Source organism: Setaria viridis, chromosome 6 (genome assembly GCF_005286985.2).
Source record: "Setaria viridis chromosome 6, Setaria_viridis_v4.0, whole genome shotgun sequence".
NCBI lineage: Eukaryota > Viridiplantae > Streptophyta > Magnoliopsida > Poales > Poaceae > Setaria > Setaria viridis.
Genome location: NC_048268.2, coordinates 6,376,608 through 6,394,746, shown reverse-complemented (window position 1 = coordinate 6,394,746; position 18,139 = coordinate 6,376,608). Strand labels below are relative to the sequence as shown.

At 46.2% G+C, this 18,139-nt stretch overlaps 3 protein-coding genes, 2 non-coding genes and 3 pseudogenes across 10 annotated transcripts; 6 read left to right on the top strand and 2 right to left on the bottom strand.

Annotated features, from left to right (window-relative positions):
• Positions 1-1,533: 1,533 nt before the first annotated feature.
• Positions 1,534-1,613, top strand: LOC117862298 (small nucleolar RNA R160). The gene has a single exon (XR_004641951.1). It is a non-coding gene; the product is annotated as a small nucleolar RNA R160 (small nucleolar RNA).
• A 92-nt stretch (positions 1,614-1,705) lies between these two features.
• LOC117862297 (small nucleolar RNA R160) lies at positions 1,706-1,794 on the top strand (annotated as a pseudogene).
• A 230-nt stretch (positions 1,795-2,024) lies between these two features.
• LOC117862295 (small nucleolar RNA R160) lies at positions 2,025-2,101 on the top strand. The gene has a single exon (XR_004641950.1). It is a non-coding gene; the product is annotated as a small nucleolar RNA R160 (small nucleolar RNA).
• Positions 2,102-2,239: 138 nt separating this feature from the next.
• LOC117862296 (small nucleolar RNA R160) lies at positions 2,240-2,314 on the top strand (annotated as a pseudogene).
• Positions 2,315-4,186: 1,872 nt separating this feature from the next.
• Positions 4,187-6,777, bottom strand: LOC140223070 (F-box/LRR-repeat protein At3g58900-like). Of its 6 annotated transcripts, XM_072294486.1 has the most exons (5): positions 6,637-6,777; positions 5,240-5,989; positions 5,090-5,159; positions 4,841-4,926; positions 4,187-4,737 (listed from the first exon to the last, which is right to left on the bottom strand). In XM_072294486.1, the coding sequence occupies exons 1-4, from the start codon at positions 6,739-6,741 to the stop codon at positions 4,880-4,882; spliced, it is 972 nt and encodes a 323-aa protein (XP_072150587.1). In that variant the 5' UTR covers positions 6,742-6,777; the 3' UTR covers positions 4,187-4,737; positions 4,841-4,879. The 6 variants fall into 6 exon arrangements, 5 of the variants coding, with proteins under 5 accessions (XP_072150587.1, XP_072150588.1, XP_072150585.1 ...); XR_011898497.1 differs by having other exon boundaries at positions 5,090-5,989; XM_072294487.1 differs by lacking the exon at positions 4,841-4,926.
• Positions 6,778-6,868: 91 nt separating this feature from the next.
• On the bottom strand, positions 6,869-9,486 carry LOC117861022 (F-box protein At1g60400). Its single transcript, XM_034744476.2, has 4 exons — positions 9,318-9,486; positions 7,690-8,586; positions 7,446-7,604; positions 6,869-7,336 (listed from the first exon to the last, which is right to left on the bottom strand). Exons 1-4 carry the CDS (start codon positions 9,399-9,401, stop codon positions 7,019-7,021), a joined length of 1,458 nt encoding a protein of 485 aa, XP_034600367.1. The 5' UTR covers positions 9,402-9,486; the 3' UTR covers positions 6,869-7,018.
• A 193-nt stretch (positions 9,487-9,679) lies between these two features.
• On the top strand, positions 9,680-11,243 carry LOC117861691 (F-box/LRR-repeat protein At3g59210-like; annotated as a pseudogene).
• Positions 11,244-15,555: 4,312 nt separating this feature from the next.
• On the top strand, positions 15,556-16,595 carry LOC117860194 (basic blue protein). The gene is made up of 2 exons (XM_034743448.2): positions 15,556-15,986; positions 16,086-16,595. The coding sequence occupies exons 1-2, from the start codon at positions 15,803-15,805 to the stop codon at positions 16,430-16,432; spliced, it is 531 nt and encodes a 176-aa protein (XP_034599339.1). The 5' UTR covers positions 15,556-15,802; the 3' UTR covers positions 16,433-16,595.
• The last annotated feature ends 1,544 nt before the right edge of the window (positions 16,596-18,139 follow it).

Below are 18,139 nucleotides of genomic sequence, written 5' to 3'. Positions count from 1 at the left end.
TGGCCGTCAAAGATCGCCGGCGACATGAGTACGTCACAGATGGAAGAATCAGAGGGTAGCTTGGGGAAGGGGATGAACCTGAACCCCGGAGAGTAATTCATTCAACAAAATATTCAGACATGTCTCGGTTGTTCACCGTCTGACCTTTAACTAGTTACACGGGCTGACAGCCCGATCCCACACCGCTATGCCACCCACGCACACAACTACATTACTTGCCTACAAAGACGTACTCCAGCTCTACGCTTCCTCTTCGGACGATGTAGCAGTCAGGGTGTCACACCTCCCCCGGTATCAAATGTTGCTTGACCCCAAGCAACCGTATTGGGAAACATCAAACGGGGAAAGTTCATGACAGTGGACAGTTAGTACTTCAATCGCGAGCTTTTACTTTAGGATTTAGATAGCCCCTCTCTAATCTGTAAAATACATCTCTTCTTACCATGCTAATTGTGTATGAATCAAATGTATGCATTTCGATTAGGATCTATTCTACGGTTATGACTACAAGGATCATTATTTGTGAGGACGAAAATGTGCCAGACTGTTGTAAGGAATAGTTTGATTATTCCTACAATATACCCTAAGAGATATAGGGGGCAGTCCCCATAAATCTCTTTCTTCCTTTTCTTTTTTTTCAGAATTGAACAAATAAATTAGGAAAGATCTTTTATAACTCCACCTATCATGAAATACGAGCCATAGGGAAGGAGTGAGATGACTTTAAAAAATTCATCAAAGACTTCCTCTATCACTTGTTTGCTTCGTCGCCATCACCGTTGCCGCCGGTGCTTTACCGCTTCCTCCGGCTCCAGTCATTGCTGGGCTCGCACGGTGGCCCTTCAAGCCGGGTCTCTAGTTCGCTCTGGCCCAGCCCCATTGCCGGGTCTCCCATTGCCGTGACATTAGTTGGACCCAAAGGCCTGGTCCAAAATATGAGTGGCCCAAGGCCTAGTAGATTTTGCAGCCCAAGCCCACAGAAAAGCCCTAGCTTCCAGTCCTCTCCCTAAAACCCTCGCCCCCAATCTCTCTCGCTCCTACCAGAGCCGCCGGCCGCTAAACCCGCCGCCACCGCTACACGCGCGCCCTTTTCTGATCCATTTGTGTTATCTCTTCTTGTTGTTGACATGGTTGATGATTTGTAGATGGATCATTTGTGCTGTCTCTTCTTGTTGTTGTTTCTTTTTTGGATCAAATTTGCATCTGAAATATGTGATATTCATGCTGATGCTATTTGCATCCGGATCTGACCCAATTGCATTCGTATGGATTTTATTCTGGTTAGCTAGCACCATTAGCCCCCTGCTCTGTTGAGGTTGGATGCAGGGAAAAATGCGAGGAAAGGGGTATATATGGGTGCAAGATTCATGCACTGGGCAGGGGCTCGATACTTCTGGGGAAACCAGTGCTTTCCCAGATCACATCCTCTGTCCACATTGCATCACCCTGCTGCTGTTTCCATTGATGCGTTTCTTGCTCGGATGTTTTGCTGCCTTCTCAAGATCATTTTATTGAGTCTAACATGCTGGCTTCGGCGATGTGAGGAGACTGAAGCATCTGAGAGTTTTCGTGTGGATAACACATCAAATGGTCTTCAAAGTTCTCTGATCGCTTAAAAGTTCATTTTATCTTCTTCAGTAGGTCACATTCTTTCATGTGTACTAGCTAGTTTTTTTGCTTAAGAATAAACATGTAGTAGATGTGAAGCAAAATGAGGAAGCTATACCATCTGAAACTAACTGTGCTGTTGTCTGTTGATGATTCTTGGATGGTCTTCAAAGTTCTCTGATTGCTTTCTCTATCTACCTTCTCATACAGTTGATGCTTGTTGGTCTAGTACTCCAGTAGTGTTCAAGTTTCTTAATTACGTCATCTGAATTTGGTCCTAGTGATGCTTCATGTTTGGATCAGAGCTGATGTGTATTAGTCATTGAGAAGAAAAATGAGGGGGCATGTAGTTCTCTGATTGCTTCCTTTACCTACATTTTCTAATCCAAATGTCTTTTTTTTTGGAGATTTGAATTAGTAAAATGAGGAGGTCATATAATCTGAATTGAATGTTGATACATCCATTCATGGTCTTCAAAGTTCTCTGATTGCTTCATCTACCAACATGTTACACTGTTTTCAGTGAAATCATATTAATTGTGTCCATCCTCAGTTTTGTGTGTGTTGCTTTAGCTTTACAGTATTCATAACTACGCTTGAGCAAAGCTTTAGTGTTTAAGATGTCAAACGAAGCAAAATGAGGAGGTTTTATGACCTGAAGTATCTGATGTTGATACATACATGGTCTTCAAAGTTCTCTGATGCTGCTTCCTGTGCATGTATTTCCATCTAAGCTTCCTGTGCAGGTTTGTCCCCATTGGTAGTATTGTTGTCATTCCTTTTGCATGAGTTCGTTATGAACCAACATGTTGTCATATGCTTACCTAAGGCATCCCTTTGTCTCAAGCAAATTTGAACTAAGTGTGACGGTCTCCTGGACAAATATACGGTTTTCAAGTAAATATGTCAGCATCCCTATTTTATCCTTTCTGTTGAAGAGCGAACAGATTGTACTCCATTGCTCTTAACATTTCCAGAATGGCTGATAGTGCCAACAAATTTGTTCTATAAAATGTCTAGCTAGTTAACACTTGGTTATATTTGGGAATTGGTTTTGCAACAGACTGCCTAAATGAACAGTTCTGTATTGGTTTGTTGATTGTTCTGACATACCCACATCACAGTACCAAAGTATACTGGCAAATTGTTGCGTATCGCACCAGGTGTACAAAGTCACAGCTCTGCAATTGGTCATGGGTGAAATTGGTTGCTCTAGTAGATGCATCGTGCATCAGATCAGTGCCTAGAGACAATATTGTACTTTAGAGAGAGTTGTTTACCCAGGTCATCGACTGATCAGTTCCATAATTTTACGGATCTCTTTTGTAGCAGCTACCTTGTTGTATTCAGTACTCTATCATGATGTATGATCTGACACTTGTAATGGGGTAATTCGATGTATGATGTTGTATTTGTTCTGATAAATGAACCTCGAGTATGCCAAGTTATATGTTTACAGCAGTTGGGCTCTTCTCTTCATTATATGTTCTCTTCGTCGGCACCCCGAACAACTAGTTTGCATATAGCACATCTCAGAGGAATCTTGTCCATTGTGCATGATTTAGCACATGATCCATCAGCTGCCCTGAATGGAGCTAGCTTAGGTCCAGTTTGGCATGGCTCCAGCTCTGGGTGAAGCTGCTCTACTCCAGAACTCCAGGTAGAGTCAGCTCCACTCCAGAAATAAAATGGGGTGTTTAGCTAGATGGGTACTCTCAGCTTCAAAAAAATCGATTTTAGTGTTGATTGCCATTGTTGCCCTCATTTAGGCTCCACTTGTCATCCTCTCCCCCTCCTTTCTTCCTCCTTTCTTTTTCCCTCTGTCTCTTTGCCGTTGCCCACTGGTCATCGTTGCCACGGTCGCACCTAGCGGACGGGCGGTTGGACGGGCGACAGGGGATCTCCTTCGGCGGAGGGGCGTTGCGGCCGGCGGCGGGGCCCTGCGGCCGGCGGCGGGCCTCGTGCAGACGCTGCGGGAGGCGGAGCTAGGTGCCGGGTGAAGCTAGGCGGGCGGGCGGACCGGCGTCGGGGCGTCGGCGGCGGGGCCCTACGGCCGGCGACGGGCCTCGTGCAGACGCGGCGGGAGGCGGAGCTAGGCGCCGGGTGGAGCTAGGCGGGCGGGCGGACCGGCGTCGGGCCTAGGGCGCCTGGCGGCGGGGCTCGGCCGGCCTGCGGCGGGGGTGGACAGCGGGTCTCCAGCCGCCGGCAGGGGCTACGACAGCGGCAAGGCTAGGGTCCCTAGCCGCCGGCACAGGTACAGGCGCGGGCGGGCGACTAGGCGCGAGGCAAACAGAAAGAATGAAACGTTATTTTTGTGTAACCAGTGGCAGTGGTGGGTAATTACCCACCAACTCCACGAGGAGGTTCAAAAGAGGACATTTTGGAGCAGCAAAAGGGGTGCTTCAAAACTCCAGCCCCATTTGCACTACAGCTACATGGAGTTGGCAGCTCCATGAAGTTTTGGAGTTGACGTGTTTGGCTGGATTTTTTTGCTGGAGTCGCTGAAGTTATGGAGTGGAGCCGTGCCAAACAGGCCCTTAATCAGAGAGTTAGCACATCAGGAGTAAACATAAACAGCTACAAAAAGACAACTATATCCTTAATTTTAACATTTGTGAATTCCAATTTAATACATAGCACCTATTGGGAAACAAAATCAATTTTCTCAACAACATACACAGCCAACTTGTTTTCGAGATGAAATCAGAGAACCAGTTCCAACGTTGCCAAAATCTTAACGCGGACATAAATTTACTCCCACACGAACAAAATATACAGTTCAGAGCAATACATTGCTAATAAACATGACCCAAACACGGTCGAGGGGCCTCTACAACAGTGATCACTTTACCATAGCGTTGCGATACACGACGAACCCAATCACGAATCTTGTACTCAGGTATGTATATGTTCAATGAGTTCTTGCCGTATGGCGTCACCAACGGTTGGATGGTCACATTCTCAAGCGCAGTGCCATTTTTCAGAATGCCACACAGCAGCTCGACCTGAGGCCGGTAAGCAATGGAACCCACTCATGTAGACCGTCTTGAGGCGATCAAGGCGGCACATACGGAAGGAGGCTTCCTCACCGTGGCAGCAGTGGCTACCACCCGCCACAACATAAGACATCTGTTTCCAAAAGATTGATAAATGGCATGTTAATCTGGCTAAATTGATGGGATGATACTGTTCGTAACCAAAGGAAGAAAAAAAAACAAAAGCAGGAAATTACTCGCATGCAATTGCAGCGTCTCCAATCTGGGTGCAGAATCTAAATAGTGAGCCAGCAGCAGAAGTCTAGCGTGGTTATTTGGACCCCTGGTGAAAATAGTTATTCTACAAGTCAGATGCCTCAAATTCAAAAACATGCATGCCGGTCTTGTCAACTTGTGCACCTTAAACATGACCAAAACAAATAAGGAAACATTTACACACCAATAAAATTACGAGGTGAGCAAAGATAATGATAAACAGCGGGTACCTGTGAGGATCAGACTGGTCGATCTTCCATCATTTGTGTATGCACGTTTAGCACCTTCGCTGTGGAAATACTGGGAATTCCAGTGATGGCATGACTCAATGCTCTATTATTGTCTCGGTCAAATAATGCCTTGTGAAACTTGAGGGTTACCTCCTCTAGTGTTGGGCGACCATGAAGCACTATAGGAATTACATCACCTTGGTACTCGAAATGAGAAAGATCAGGAACATGAAACTCAACCATCTGGACACATATATTGGAACGAATTAGCAAATGATTAAGTTTATCGAGTTGGTGTGGTATATTCAGATCAGTTACACCGGAGCAGGTGATGAGCTCCAAGTCCTCAAGACTAGAACAATTTAATAGCAAGCCTGGAAGATCTCCAATTATATGAACACAGTGCAAATGAAGCTTCTTGAGTCTCATAAAGCCACAAATAACCAAGTGTGGCTCTATAGAAACATTGGTGAGAAACAAGGATCGGATAAAAGGGCCATCTTGAGCATCTAAAGCCTCAAGAGGGAAGCGATAAACATTTCTGGTTGGTCCTACATTATTCCTCTTCGGCCACAGGTTCATATCAATAATCTTAGCCTTTGATGCAGTTGCAAAGCGAATCCACCTATCAATATGATCTGAGGAGTTGTCCCGAAGGCTGCACCTGATGCTGAACTTATTGAGCCCTATTCCACCGTGCTGCTGAATAATAGAATTTACTGTCTCGATGAACACTGCGCTTTCTATTTTGATACTATCATCATTAGTGGACTGGTCGTTGGCGCCATCAAAGCAAAGGTTAGGGAAATGTGTCCAGAGCATTCTCCAGTTTCTCGAAATAATGCTTGTCCTTGCAGCCTCTTTTAGTGGCAGCAGCGACAATACAACAAGTTGAATTTCCTGTGACAAGAACGGACAATAAAGATCGAGTTATGATCAAAACTACCTGATAGGCATGATAATCATAAGTACTCATGATTCAGGACAGACAACGATTAAAGTATGTATGCCAAACTTCAGTGAGGTTCTAAATTGTTGCAAGGAAAATCTAAGCACACAAAAATCCAACAGTGAAACTGGTAATACAGTGCAAAGGAACCAAAATACTAAAAGAAATGCATCTACCACCACCAAATTCAGCTAGGATGGAATACTGGGGCCCAGATGATTTTACATTTTACCAAACTCCTGGCAACATGGTGAACAGAGTGAAGGTAAAACTATGCCCGATCGTGCTACGAAGAGTTAGACCCATTTCAGAACACTGGAAATAACCAGCTTGAAATTTGGACATGAGATGCACGGGAGAACCGTATGCTGTATGGGGAGAATGTACTAGATATGGCGCAGGGATCTAAAACACAGTTAGGAACAACCAGGTTGATAGTACAGATGAGGAAATACTGGCTTCTCATGAAGTCGTCCTCAAAGGCTCAAACATTGGAGAATCCAAGATAATAACTTCATTGTTGTTAATTTTTTTTCTCCTACAGCCCCAATCCATTCGGATCCAGCGAAGAGGAGCGGAGACATGAGAAGGAGCTTACCTCGGGGAGATCCTCCAGGTGGAAGGAGGAGGAAGGGCCGAGTGCATCGCTGACGCCGCGGGGGTGCACCAGCCTCCTCAGCTTGCCCGCCGCGTACTCCTCCATCCAACGCTACTGCTGAAGGAGAGCAAGGCAGCGGGACTAGCGGATATCCATCTCCGATCCGGGATCCCTTCTTCTACAAACGTTATTTGAAGGATCTGACCACATAATTACATAGAAGTTCTCAAGATAAAACAAAAAGGACCAGCTCCAAGACTTTCACTGTCATAATCCTAACACGGACACAAATTTACTCTCATGGAAACAAAGCACGTACAGTAAACAACACACTTTTGCTCACTCACTCAACCCTAAGTAAATACAAGTTGTATGCACGGCACTACGACCACCGCCGTCGATGGGCTTTTACGACAGTGATGGCTTTACCAAAGCGTTCCGAGGCACGGTGCGCCCATTCACAAATCTTGTCCTCAGGTACACCTATGTTCGCTATGCTATCAACATAGAGCGTCACCGTTGGTTCAATGGTTACATGCTCAAGCACAGCACCATTTTCCAGAATGCCATGCAGCAGCTCGACCTGAGGCCGGTAGCACCGGAACCCGCTCATGTAGACCGTCTTGAGGTGATCTAGGCGGCGCATAGGGAGGATTCCCTCACCAGGCCAGCAGCGGCTGCCCATCACATGGTATTGCATCTGTTTCCCAAAGATTTGATAAATCGCATGTTAATCTGGCTGAATCGACAGGAGGCTAATGTTCGTCTACAAAGAAAGAAAAGCAAAAAGAAAACAGCAAAGTACTCACATGCAGTTTCAGTGTCTCCAGTTGGGGTGCACAATCCAAGCAGTGAGCCAGCTGAAGAATTCCAGTGTGCGTATTTGGGCTATTAGTGAAAATAGTTATTTCACAGGTCAGATGCCTCAAATTCACAAACATGAATGTCGGTCTTGTCATCCTAGGCACCTGGAAACATGACCAAAATAAATAAGAAGACATGAACAAACTGTTTGAACAATTATGGGGGCAAGTAATGATAGACACCAGGTACCTGCGAGGACCAGATCGGTTGGTCTTCCTGCATATAAGCACGTATGTTTAGCTCCTTGACTGCCGAAATACTGGGAATTCCGGTGATGGCATGGCCCAGACCTTTATTGCTGACTTGTTCATGCAACGGCATCTGAAATGTGAGAGTTACCTTCTCTAATTTTGTGCAACCATGAAGCACTATAGGAATCACATCCCCTTTGTATCCAAAATGAGTAAGACCGGCAACATGAAAATCGACCTTGTGGACACACATATTGGAAATTAGCAAATGTCTAAGTTTAGCTAGTTGGTGTGTTATATTCAGATCAGCCACACCAGAGCAGGCGATAAGCTCCAAATCCTCAAGAATAGAACAATTTAATAGCAACCCTGGAAGATCTCCAATTATTTGAACATGGTGCAAATGAAGCCTCCTGAGTTTTGTAAAGCTGCATATATCTGAGAGTGCCTCTATAGAAACATTGGTGAGAAACAAGGACTGGATAAAAGGGAAACCCTGAGCACTTAAAGCCTCAAGAGGGAAGTGATAAACGTTTTCGGTTCGACATGCATCGTTCCTTTTTGGCTGCAGGTTCAGATCTATAATCTTAGCCTTTGCTGCACTCGCAAAGCAAATCCACCTATCAAGATGATCTGAGGAGTTGTTCTGAAGGCTACACCTGATACTGAACTTATTGAGCCCTATTCCACTGTGCTGCTGAATAATAGCATTAACCGTCTCAATGAACTTTGCCTTTTCTATTTTGACACTATCCTCATCAGCAGACCCACTTTTGGTGCCATCAAAGCATAGATTAGGGTGCCATGTCCAGAGCTTTCTCCAGTTTCTCGACACAGTGCTTGCCCTTGCAGCATCTTTCAGTGACAGCAGCGATAGTACAAGAAGCTGAATCTCCTGTGATAAGAAAGGTCGATAAGAGGACTTGAATCTGGATCAAAACCACCTGATAGGCATGATAGTCGCAGAGTACTCGAGAGTCAGGACACACAATGATTGAAGTGCACATATTGGATTTCAATGTTCTTTGTAAATAAAAATCAAGCACATATGCACGCAAATTGGACATTGAAACAGATATGAAAGATAGTGCAGAAACCTAAAACACACCAGGGAGACATTTATTTCTACCAAATTAGCTAAGCTAGCATGTTGTCCAGACGATCTTCAGATTTTCAGTAAGCTAGCAAATTTCAGTAAGCACGATGAATGCGGTGAAGAGAAAACAAATCTACATCAGATTTTCATAAACGAACTAGGCCATCTGAAACTCAATGCAGCATGAGTAGAATTAATTCAGACATCATTGCCGCACTAGGAGATAGGCAAACAACTAGAGATGTGTGGTTGAGCCTGATGAACATTAGTAAAAAGAAAGAAAGAACTTGTCGGTACTGAGCATGCTCGTTCGCCTCCCCAAGAATCCAGAGACAACAGTAAGCTGGACACCGTATCGCCCAATCAGCGTGCAGGTTCGTGGGGGGCCGGGGGAAGCGATGCAGCAACGACACTGCAAGCTCGAAAATGATCCACCGAATCGCTCGCTAGCCACACCATCGACTCGCTTCGGTGCCCCCCTAACCCCACGCAGCGATGGGAAAGCGGAATCGGGTAAGGGGAGGGTTCACCTCGGGGAGGGCCTCCATGCGGAAGGAAACGGATGGAGTCGGCGGCGGAGCGAGCGCGTCGCGGACGCCGCTGCGGCGCTCCATCCGCCACGGCTTGGTCGCCGTCGCCGACTCGCCGGTGCTTCGCCGTTTCTGCTGGCACCGGTGGTTGACCAGCCTCTTCCGAAGAATAAGAAAAATGGGCCGAGATTTCACCCGATACTGGACGATTGCGGGTTCGAAAGGCTGAACGGGCTTCCAGTGACAACGGAGGCCCAACTGAGGATAGCAGGCAGGCTACCACCCTCTAGAATTCAACAAAATCAGTTTATCAGATACCCTGCAGTGATTGTAGTAGTACTCATGCAGGGATAGATACTGTCATGCAAGGTCTTAGTATGGTATTTGTGGAACATGTCAATTGTGTCTTCTTCATTATAATATTAACTATGTATTCATTGTTATAATTAAAAAAATTTATTACTGTTTTTTTTATACACTCAAACTCTTTAAAGGACTTGATATTACTGTGATATAAGAAGAATATAATGAATCTAATCGACTTTTATTTAGCCTACGCAAGGTTCGTTTTTGAAAGATCACTTGCAACATTTTGCGAGGCCAAATCCATCAATGTGCAGAAAAGAAAAAGAAGAAACATATTGGGCATTTTGCAACATCTGCATGTAGAGCAATTAAAAGTTTAAGATCACTGCTCTTTTCTTCCTCTTGGTAGGATCGAGGGGATCAAAATCAAGTCAGTGAAGCTCGTGCTGGACCTTGAGCAAATGAGTCTTGTTAATTATCTTATCGGCCTTCCTTGCTGCAGGAAATTCAGTCTATTGTGATGTCGTCGCTGCCACTGAAAGATGCTGCAAGGACAAGCATTGTGTCGAGAAACTGGAGAAAGCTCTGGACACAACACCCTAATCTATGCTTTGATGGCACCATAAACCACCCCACTTGTTAGGATTTTGTCAAAATAGCTCCACAGTTCATTGAGATGGTAAATTCTGTTATCCAACAGCGCAGTGGAATAGGGCTCAACAAATTCAGCATCAGGTACAGATTGTAAGGCCAAGATCATTGATATTAACATGTGGCCAGATGGAGATTTATTAGGGCCAAGACCAACCAACGAGGTTTATCACTTCCCCCTTGAAGCTTTAGGTTTCTCACCAATGTTTCTACTGAGCCACACTCTGATACATGTGGCTTTACAAAACTCAGGAGGCTTCATTTGCGCTGTGTTCCAATAATTGGAGATCTTCAAGTCTTGCTATTAAACTGTTGTATTCTTGAGGAGTTAGAGCTCATCGGGTGCTCTGGTATGGACAATCTGAATATACATAGAGAACCGCCGACTTGATAAACTGCAACATTTGCTAATTTCCGATATGCGTGTCAAGATGGTTGAGTTTCATGTTCCTGGTCTTTCTCATTTTGAGTACCAAGGGGATGTGCTTCCTATAGTGCTTCATGGTCGTTGCTCAAAATTAGGGACCGCAACAGTATCGAATTAAAGAAAACAGTAATAAAGGACTGGGTCATGCATTCACAATTCCCAGTATTTCGGCAGCTCAGAGGTATCCAGTGTTTATCTTTCGGTTTCCTTGACCTCCTGGTTCTAGAAAATGTTAATATTTCTTTTCTATTTTTTTTGTTTCTAACATGTTTCAGGTGCATACATTGACAACAGGACCAGCATGCATGTTCATGAATTTGAGGCATCTGACTTTTCAAGTAACAATCTCCACCAATAATGCAAATAGCCACAATGGAATTCTTCAGTTGGCTAACTACTTGGATTTGGTACCCCAGCTAGAGGTGCTGCAATTGCATGTGAGTACTCTTCTCTTGATTTAGCCAGAATGCCAGATTGATCTTGAGTTAGTGCATGCCTATAACGTCATTATTAAGCTTTTTATTAGATGGCATATATGCCTGCAGTTTTATCTTTGAGAGTACTACTGCACAATACTATGTTGACAGAGTCTGGTGCACTATTTTTCTGAATTCGGTAACTACGGCTGGGGCGGTGAGGGAACTGGTGTTCAGAAAAGTAGCAAACGCCACATATTTGTTGCTAAGTGGTAAGAGCTGCATTTCCCTAATTGCTGCATACGAAGACAAGGCTAATTAACACAACAACTTGGGTGGTCTAGCTGATGTGTGCCAATTGTTATTGTGGCATATGTTCCATAGTTTGAATCAGGGTTTGTTCATGATCGTGATTTTTCTCAGCTGTAAAAACTCTACATTGTCGAATTGGCTCTTAAGATTCGTGCTGGAGTCTTAGTCGTATTTGCGCAACAATCGAAATTACTTAGCACTAGTAGATGTTTAGTAGTTGCACAACAATCTCGTCCCAGAGCTACTCTGTCTTTATTTTTATTTTGAGGATGTCACATTATACAATGTTGCAGCAACCGATCCAGGATGTCGCCGTTAGTGTAATGTAGGGTCAATATCTTTATAAGCCAAATTAAGGCCAGAGCTAATGGCTCATCAACAAAATTCTGATCGGTTTTTATAGTGACCATTTGTGTGGTTCATATGATCCAAAGGTTCAAACTAATATATGATTCTCATATTCTTTCATTTTTGCAATATATGTCTATATATGATCGTAAATTCGTAATATTTATGTCTGTCTATGTCCTTATCATATTATTTCATTATCTCCATATATATATGCCTACGATGATGCTTTTGTTTAAAAGATTTTAAATCCAAAATGTAGCTTCTGGAGAGGAACATTTGCATGTACAGCAATTAAATGTTTAAGATAGACTCGATGCTCCAAGAGGCGGACACACATATGAATTAATTTATTTTCTCCTCCGTCAATTTTAATTTTTATTGGAACGAAGCCCTTTGTTAGCAGTTAAAACTTAGCACCAACCGGACCAGTTGATCATCAGACGGCAGCGAACAATATAGCTCCTGCATGCGCGGATCTGTGCTGATGATGGGGTCGGGGTGGTGTTCACAACAGAAGCAATGGCGCAGGTCTTCTTTGAATACTTCGACACGCTGCTAGGCTCAGAGTGGACAAGACCGTGCACGCTAAATATGGACTGTTTGGGAATATCTCCTCGAGATCTGTCTGCTTTGGAAACTCCGTACTCGGAGCAGGAGACCTGGCAAGTAATCGAGGAGCTCCCAACGGATAAGTCACCAGCGCCGGATGGTACGACGGCGGCGTTCTATCAGGCAGCATGGCCGGTGATCAAACATACGTGCTCAGGGCGGTCAATGCCTTCTTCGCGGCGGACCGGCGTGGTTTCACCTGTGGTAACGGTGCTCTCCTGGCGCCTTCTTCGCGGCGGACCGGCGTGGTTTCACCTGTGGTAACGGTGCTCTCCTGGCACTCATCCCCAACAATATCGACGCGCGCCTACCCAGGGATTACCGACCGATTTTCCCAAAACTGCTGTCCAAACTCCTAGCGAACCAATTGACCTTGTCCTTTGCAACCAGAGCGCCTTCGTTCGTGGCCGGTCTATCCTTGGCAACTTCAAATATGTGCAACGATCGTGGTGATACTCAAGAAACATAAGATGCCAAAATTGTTGCTCAAGCTGGACATCTCAAAGGCTTTTAACACTATCTCTTGGCAATTCCTGTTAGAAGTGTTACAAGCTTGGAGTTTCGGCGCACGGTGGCACGACCGGATCTCTATCCTATTATCCACGACGTCCACGAAAGTGCTTATCAACGGATAGCTGGGTCAGCCGATTGAGCACCACCGCAGCCTACGGCAGGGCGATTCATTATCGCCAATGTTGTTCATCATCGTTATGGACGTGTTGAACCGACTCTTCTGCAAGGTGGCCGAAGACGGGGTTCTGCAACCGATGTTTTTGCCTGCTATCAGGCACCACTGCAGTCTCTATGCGGACGATGCTATTTTGTTGGTGGCACCAACTGCAGCGGGCGGTGAAGCATATTCTGCAGATCTTTACTGATGCATCCGGGTTGTAGGTCAATTTGGATAAATGCTCGGTCACACCTATCTTTGACGACGAAGAATGGCTGCAGGAGTTTCTGTCGGTGCTGTCCAGTCCAGTTCAACAATTTCCGATCAAGTACTTGGGAGCGCCACTGTCAACTAAGGCCCTACCTAAATCCCAATTTAGGCCATCGATCGAAAAGACCGCGGCTAAGTTGCCGGAATGATAGGGTCCACTGCTGGCCAAAAGCGGCTGCCTAACCCTGGTCAAATCGACGCTATCAGCCATGCCAATCTACTTGATGATGTCTGACAAGCTGACGCCATAGGACATCAAAGAACTTCCTGTGGACAGGAAAGGATACTGCTATCCATAAGAAAAACGTTGTGGCATGGCCTACTATATTTGTCGTCCAACAAATTGGGGTGGTTCGGGCATCATCAGCCTCAAGCTGTCCGGATTTGCCCTCTTGGCGCGCTGGCTATGGCTGCAGAAGACGGACACTACGAGGGCCTGGTCTACGTTGCAAATCAATGTCGAACCTGAAGTGCGGGCCTTCTTTGACGCATCGGTCACGGTTCGAGTTGGCAAGGGACAACGTGCCTTATTCTGGAACGATTGTTGGATAGATGGCGTCTATGTTGCCAAGCTTGCCCCGAACCTGTTCGCCACAATTCCTAAGAGAATCACCAGGATCAGAATAGTGGAGCAAGGATTGACTGATCGGCGCTGAATTCAAGACATTCATGGACGATTGTCCATTCAGGCGCTTGTTGAATACGTCAACCTCTAGCATCGCCTCTCGGAGGAGCAGCTGTCGGAAGATCTGGAGGATGTATCCTCTGGAGTTGGGCACCGCCAAAGATCAAATTCTTCGCATGGCTGCCAACCAAAGGACACCTCTGCACAGCTGACAGAGGATGGCGCCATAACCTGGAGGCTCACGCATCCTGTTGGCTTTGCGACCAGGAGTCGGAAACTGCTCCTACGCGAAGCAGACCTGGTGGGGAGCTTTGACTTAGTTGGGGTGGGTCTGCACATTCCAAGCTGCTAATTGCTCCCTGCAAGACTGGTGGGCACATGTCAACGCAGCTAAGGGAGAAGAGAAGAGGAATTGGTACACTCTTCATGCTAATCATCTGGAGCTTGTGGAAGGAACGTAATGCGCGTCTCTTCGACGGCCGCGAAGCCACGGTTCAGGAGCTGCTGAGCGCAATCAGACATGAAGCACTACTATGGATCGAGGCAGGAGCAACTAAGTTGGGTGAATTCAGTAGAGAGTAGTAGGGTTCTAATACAAGATCGTCAGTCTTTTCTTAGTGCACTTAGGGGGTGTTTGGGAGCACTCCACTCCACGAAAAATTGCTCCACTCTACCACCTCCGAAAATTTTGCAGCCAAACGCGTCTAGCTCCAGCAACTCCGGCTCCAGGAAAAAAGTGGAGCAAGGGGGTAGATCCACGTTTTTTGTGGAGTACCTCAAGGGGTGCTCTCAAGGGGTGCTCCAAAAACCCCCTTTACAGACCTCCTCGTGAAGTTGGTGGGTATTTACACACCATTGCCACTCGTTACACACATACCGGTTCGATTCAAGGAAAAGAAAACACCCCGTCGCCGCCCCTCGCCCCGGCTCGCCGTGCCGCCCCGGCCTGCCGCCCGCTGCGCCCCGCGCCCCGCGCCACCCGCCCACCGCCCCAACGCCTCGGGAGAAGAAAGGAGGAGGAGAAGAAAGGAGAAGAAAGGAGAAGGAGAAGAAAGGAGAAGAAAAGGAGACTAACAAGTGGGACCCATTCACATGGGTATAATAGACCATTCACAACAAGTGCTAATGTTTTTGGAGCTGGAGCACTGCCATTAGCCAAACACATGCAGCAGCTCCATGTTTTTTTGGAGTTGGTGGAGTGGAGCTAGGAAAGTGTGGAGCTGGTGGAGTGGAGCTGGTTTTTCTGGAGTGGAGTGCTCCCAAACAGGCCCTTAGTAGTGCCTAATGCTTATAGCGTGAGCGTCATGCTCCGTGTCATTGTAAACAACTTTCTCCAATTTTTTTCTATCTTAAGATAATGATACGTAGCTCTCCTGTCGTATTTGAAAAAAAAATAGCTCCTGCATGCTGTACTTCCTCTACCTCTCGTATAGGACTAGCTAGCTCCTGCTGCATGCTGGCCGGGTTGCTGGTGGTGCTGGATGGATAGGGGGGTGCTACCTGCAACTGCAACCATCGTTGTCAACCTTTTCCCGTGTCCCTGATCCTATTCTTACGCAAGCTAAGGTATCCTTGTCGTTGCTCGGTCCAGAGCGCTCTCTCTCCCTCTCCTTCTCTTAATTAATACTGCAATTACCCATCTGTCGACGACGCGGATCAGCGATAAAATCCGGCATTAAACCCACGCCAAACGATCATTGATCCATGTGTCCGTAGGCCGATTTGATCCATCCACTGTCATTAGGGAGTGTGTGAACCATGGACTAACAAGTCCTAGACTAACTTTATATATACATGCAGATGTAGAGCCAGTGAACCAGTTCATTGACTGTCCTCCATCATTTTTATATGGGGACGAGGGCTCTTGTTCCTGCGGCGGCGATGGCGGCGCTTGTGGCGGTGTCCGCCGTGATGGAGGCGGCGGCGGCGGCGACGACGTACACGGTGGGCGCGCCGGACGGGCTGTGGGACATGCAGACCGACTACGCCCAGTGGGTCAAGACCAGGACCTTCCACCCCGGCGACAAGATCAGTGAGCTTCTCTTCTTTTTTTTTTCCTTCTTTTTGATCCTGGTGTACGTGGATCTTCTGTATGTACTGTCTGATCATATCCTCTGGGACGACGTTGCAGTGTTCACGTACTCGCCGGAGCTGCACGACGTGGTGGAGGTGACCAAGGCGGGGTACGACGCCTGCTCCAGCGCCAACAACATCTCCGCCTTCCGCTCCGGCAACGACGTCGTCGCCCTCGCCGACGTCGGCACCCGCTACTTCCTCTGCGGCCTCACGGGCCACTGCGACAGCGGCATGAAGATCCGGATCGACGTCGTCGCCGCCGCCGCGCCTGGCCCAGCCGCCGCCGCCGCCGGGCCGTCCTCCTCCTCCGCGTCCAGGGCCGCGGCGGCCTCTTCCGCCGGGATCGCCGCCGCCTGCTTGCTCCTGCAGCACGCCGTCGTCATCGCGCGGCTGCTTTGGTAGCCATACCCATAGCTTGTTTGTTAGACGCGTCTTAATATTGTGCTTAGACGTTTGGTGTTGCTATACATTACGTACTTAATTGTGTACGTAGTTTTGTTTTAGCCTGTACACTTTTGTTATTTCAATACCTTGGGGTACTTATAATAATACTGTTATTCGTTTATTCAACGTGCCAAGTATTTTGTGTGAGTTATTTTGTTTTTCTCAAGCACGCAGCACAAAATTCATCTTTGTATTACGCTATCCTCGTGAGTTCTTGCATCTTGAAACATTTTCTCTTTTCAGCTAGAACACTAGTATATCCGGAGTTCACGTAGAATCAGTCAGTTGTTAACGAAGAGATCTGGGATGCACATTATTTGCACGACATCGATAACTAGTGATTAGTGTTTGACTTTGTGTTGGAGCACGTGACAGTGACTTGAAATGAAGCATCGATGCATCATCGGTCACAGGCTTCAACTAACTGATGGCCTGCCAGCAACGGCCTGTGCCTTTTTTGCTTTTTAAGCTGCAGCACCCTCATCATTGATCATAGGTTTGGGTCTGGTTCATCTCTTGTGCTTGGTAGCCAGCTAGACGCGCGAGACTTCCCTAATACACGCGCGTTTCTGAATTTTGAAGCGTTGCATCGAATCTTTATTGTTCTGTGGTGTGTCAGTCACTTACTAGTTCATTGTTACCCGCAAAAAAAAGTCAGTTACTAGTTCATTGCTATGCGATGTTTCATTCAACTCTTGTGCTTTCTCTCTCTTGGGAGTCTGCGAAGAAAGTGACTTGAAATAAAGAATCATCAATCTGCGCTGTGGTCTTATCCGCTAGAGTACCAGCTACCAACCAGACTTGAACTGATCTTTGTAGTACCTCAACGCTAGCATCAGCGCCATTGGCGGTGTGAATGCACCTCAAGTTGCAACTCAAGCTTCACCGTGTTCATCGTCAGTACTAGCCGAACAGATAACTGTTTGATTTGAAGGTGCACCAACACCGCCATCGTCATGGGCTCATGGGTCAAGGGTGGGCTCCACAGAATTGTGCTTGCTCAATTTGCTCATGCACCCGAACTTGCACCAAATCCCATGACCAATGCATGTACTACGGGAAAAACACACATTATTGGACCTTAGACGTTCTAAATTCAAAGGCTTTTTTAGAAACCGTGGTTTTTGGGCTGAGACAAAAACTCGAACGATCACTAGTCGTACGTGTTGTGTCCATGCATGCGTTTGATTTCTTACAACGAAGCATCATGGCGTGATCTTCATATCTCAACGACGACTAAATATAAGAGGCAGACTTGAATTGACATGTCATCATCACGCTCACCGGCAGTAACGTACTAGCCGCACAGTAACTGTGTTGATTTGAAGCTGCACCCTCCTCGACCAGTCCTCGTCATCACTAGATCATCAAGGACAAAAAAGTTCAAACACTTGTGCTTGCTTGTCTGACCTGTATACCGAATCATACTTTTACCTTACAAATTTGGAAATGACGGGACATACAAATTTTTTTTTAAAGGGGAGAAAGAATTTTCTTTTAGCCAACATTTGGATACTACAAATGTTTCCAATGTAGTGGAGTATGCCTGTATCCTTGTACTCCTTTCATTCAAATATGAGATGTTTATGACAAGCTAATTGGTTAAAACAAATGAAGTTTTTACCTGCGTTATTCTCTTTTTCAGAAAAATAATCCGTCAGAGGT

Excerpts from the sequence above, each read along its gene's own strand:
- LOC140223070 (XM_072294484.1), bottom strand. The coding sequence starts at position 6,741 with ATGGAGGAGTACGCGGCGGGCAAGCTGAGGAGGCTGGTGCACCCCCGC. Across the intron at positions 5,990-6,636 it reads ACCTGGAGGATCTCCCCGAG|GAAATTCAACTTGTTGTATT; the intron begins GTAAGCTCCTTC and ends TTCTTGTCACAG.
- LOC117861022 (XM_034744476.2), bottom strand. The coding sequence starts at position 9,401 with ATGGAGCGCCGCAGCGGCGTCCGCGACGCGCTCGCTCCGCCGCCGACT. Across the intron at positions 8,587-9,317 it reads GCATGGAGGCCCTCCCCGAG|GAGATTCAGCTTCTTGTACT; the intron begins GTGAACCCTCCC and ends TTCTTATCACAG. Across the intron at positions 7,605-7,689 it reads AACCGATCTGGTCCTCGCAG|GTGCCTAGGATGACAAGACC; the intron begins GTACCTGGTGTC and ends TCATGTTTCCAG.
- LOC117860194 (XM_034743448.2), top strand. The coding sequence starts at position 15,803 with ATGGGGACGAGGGCTCTTGTTCCTGCGGCGGCGATGGCGGCGCTTGTG. Across the intron at positions 15,987-16,085 it reads CCACCCCGGCGACAAGATCA|TGTTCACGTACTCGCCGGAG; the intron begins GTGAGCTTCTCT and ends ACGACGTTGCAG.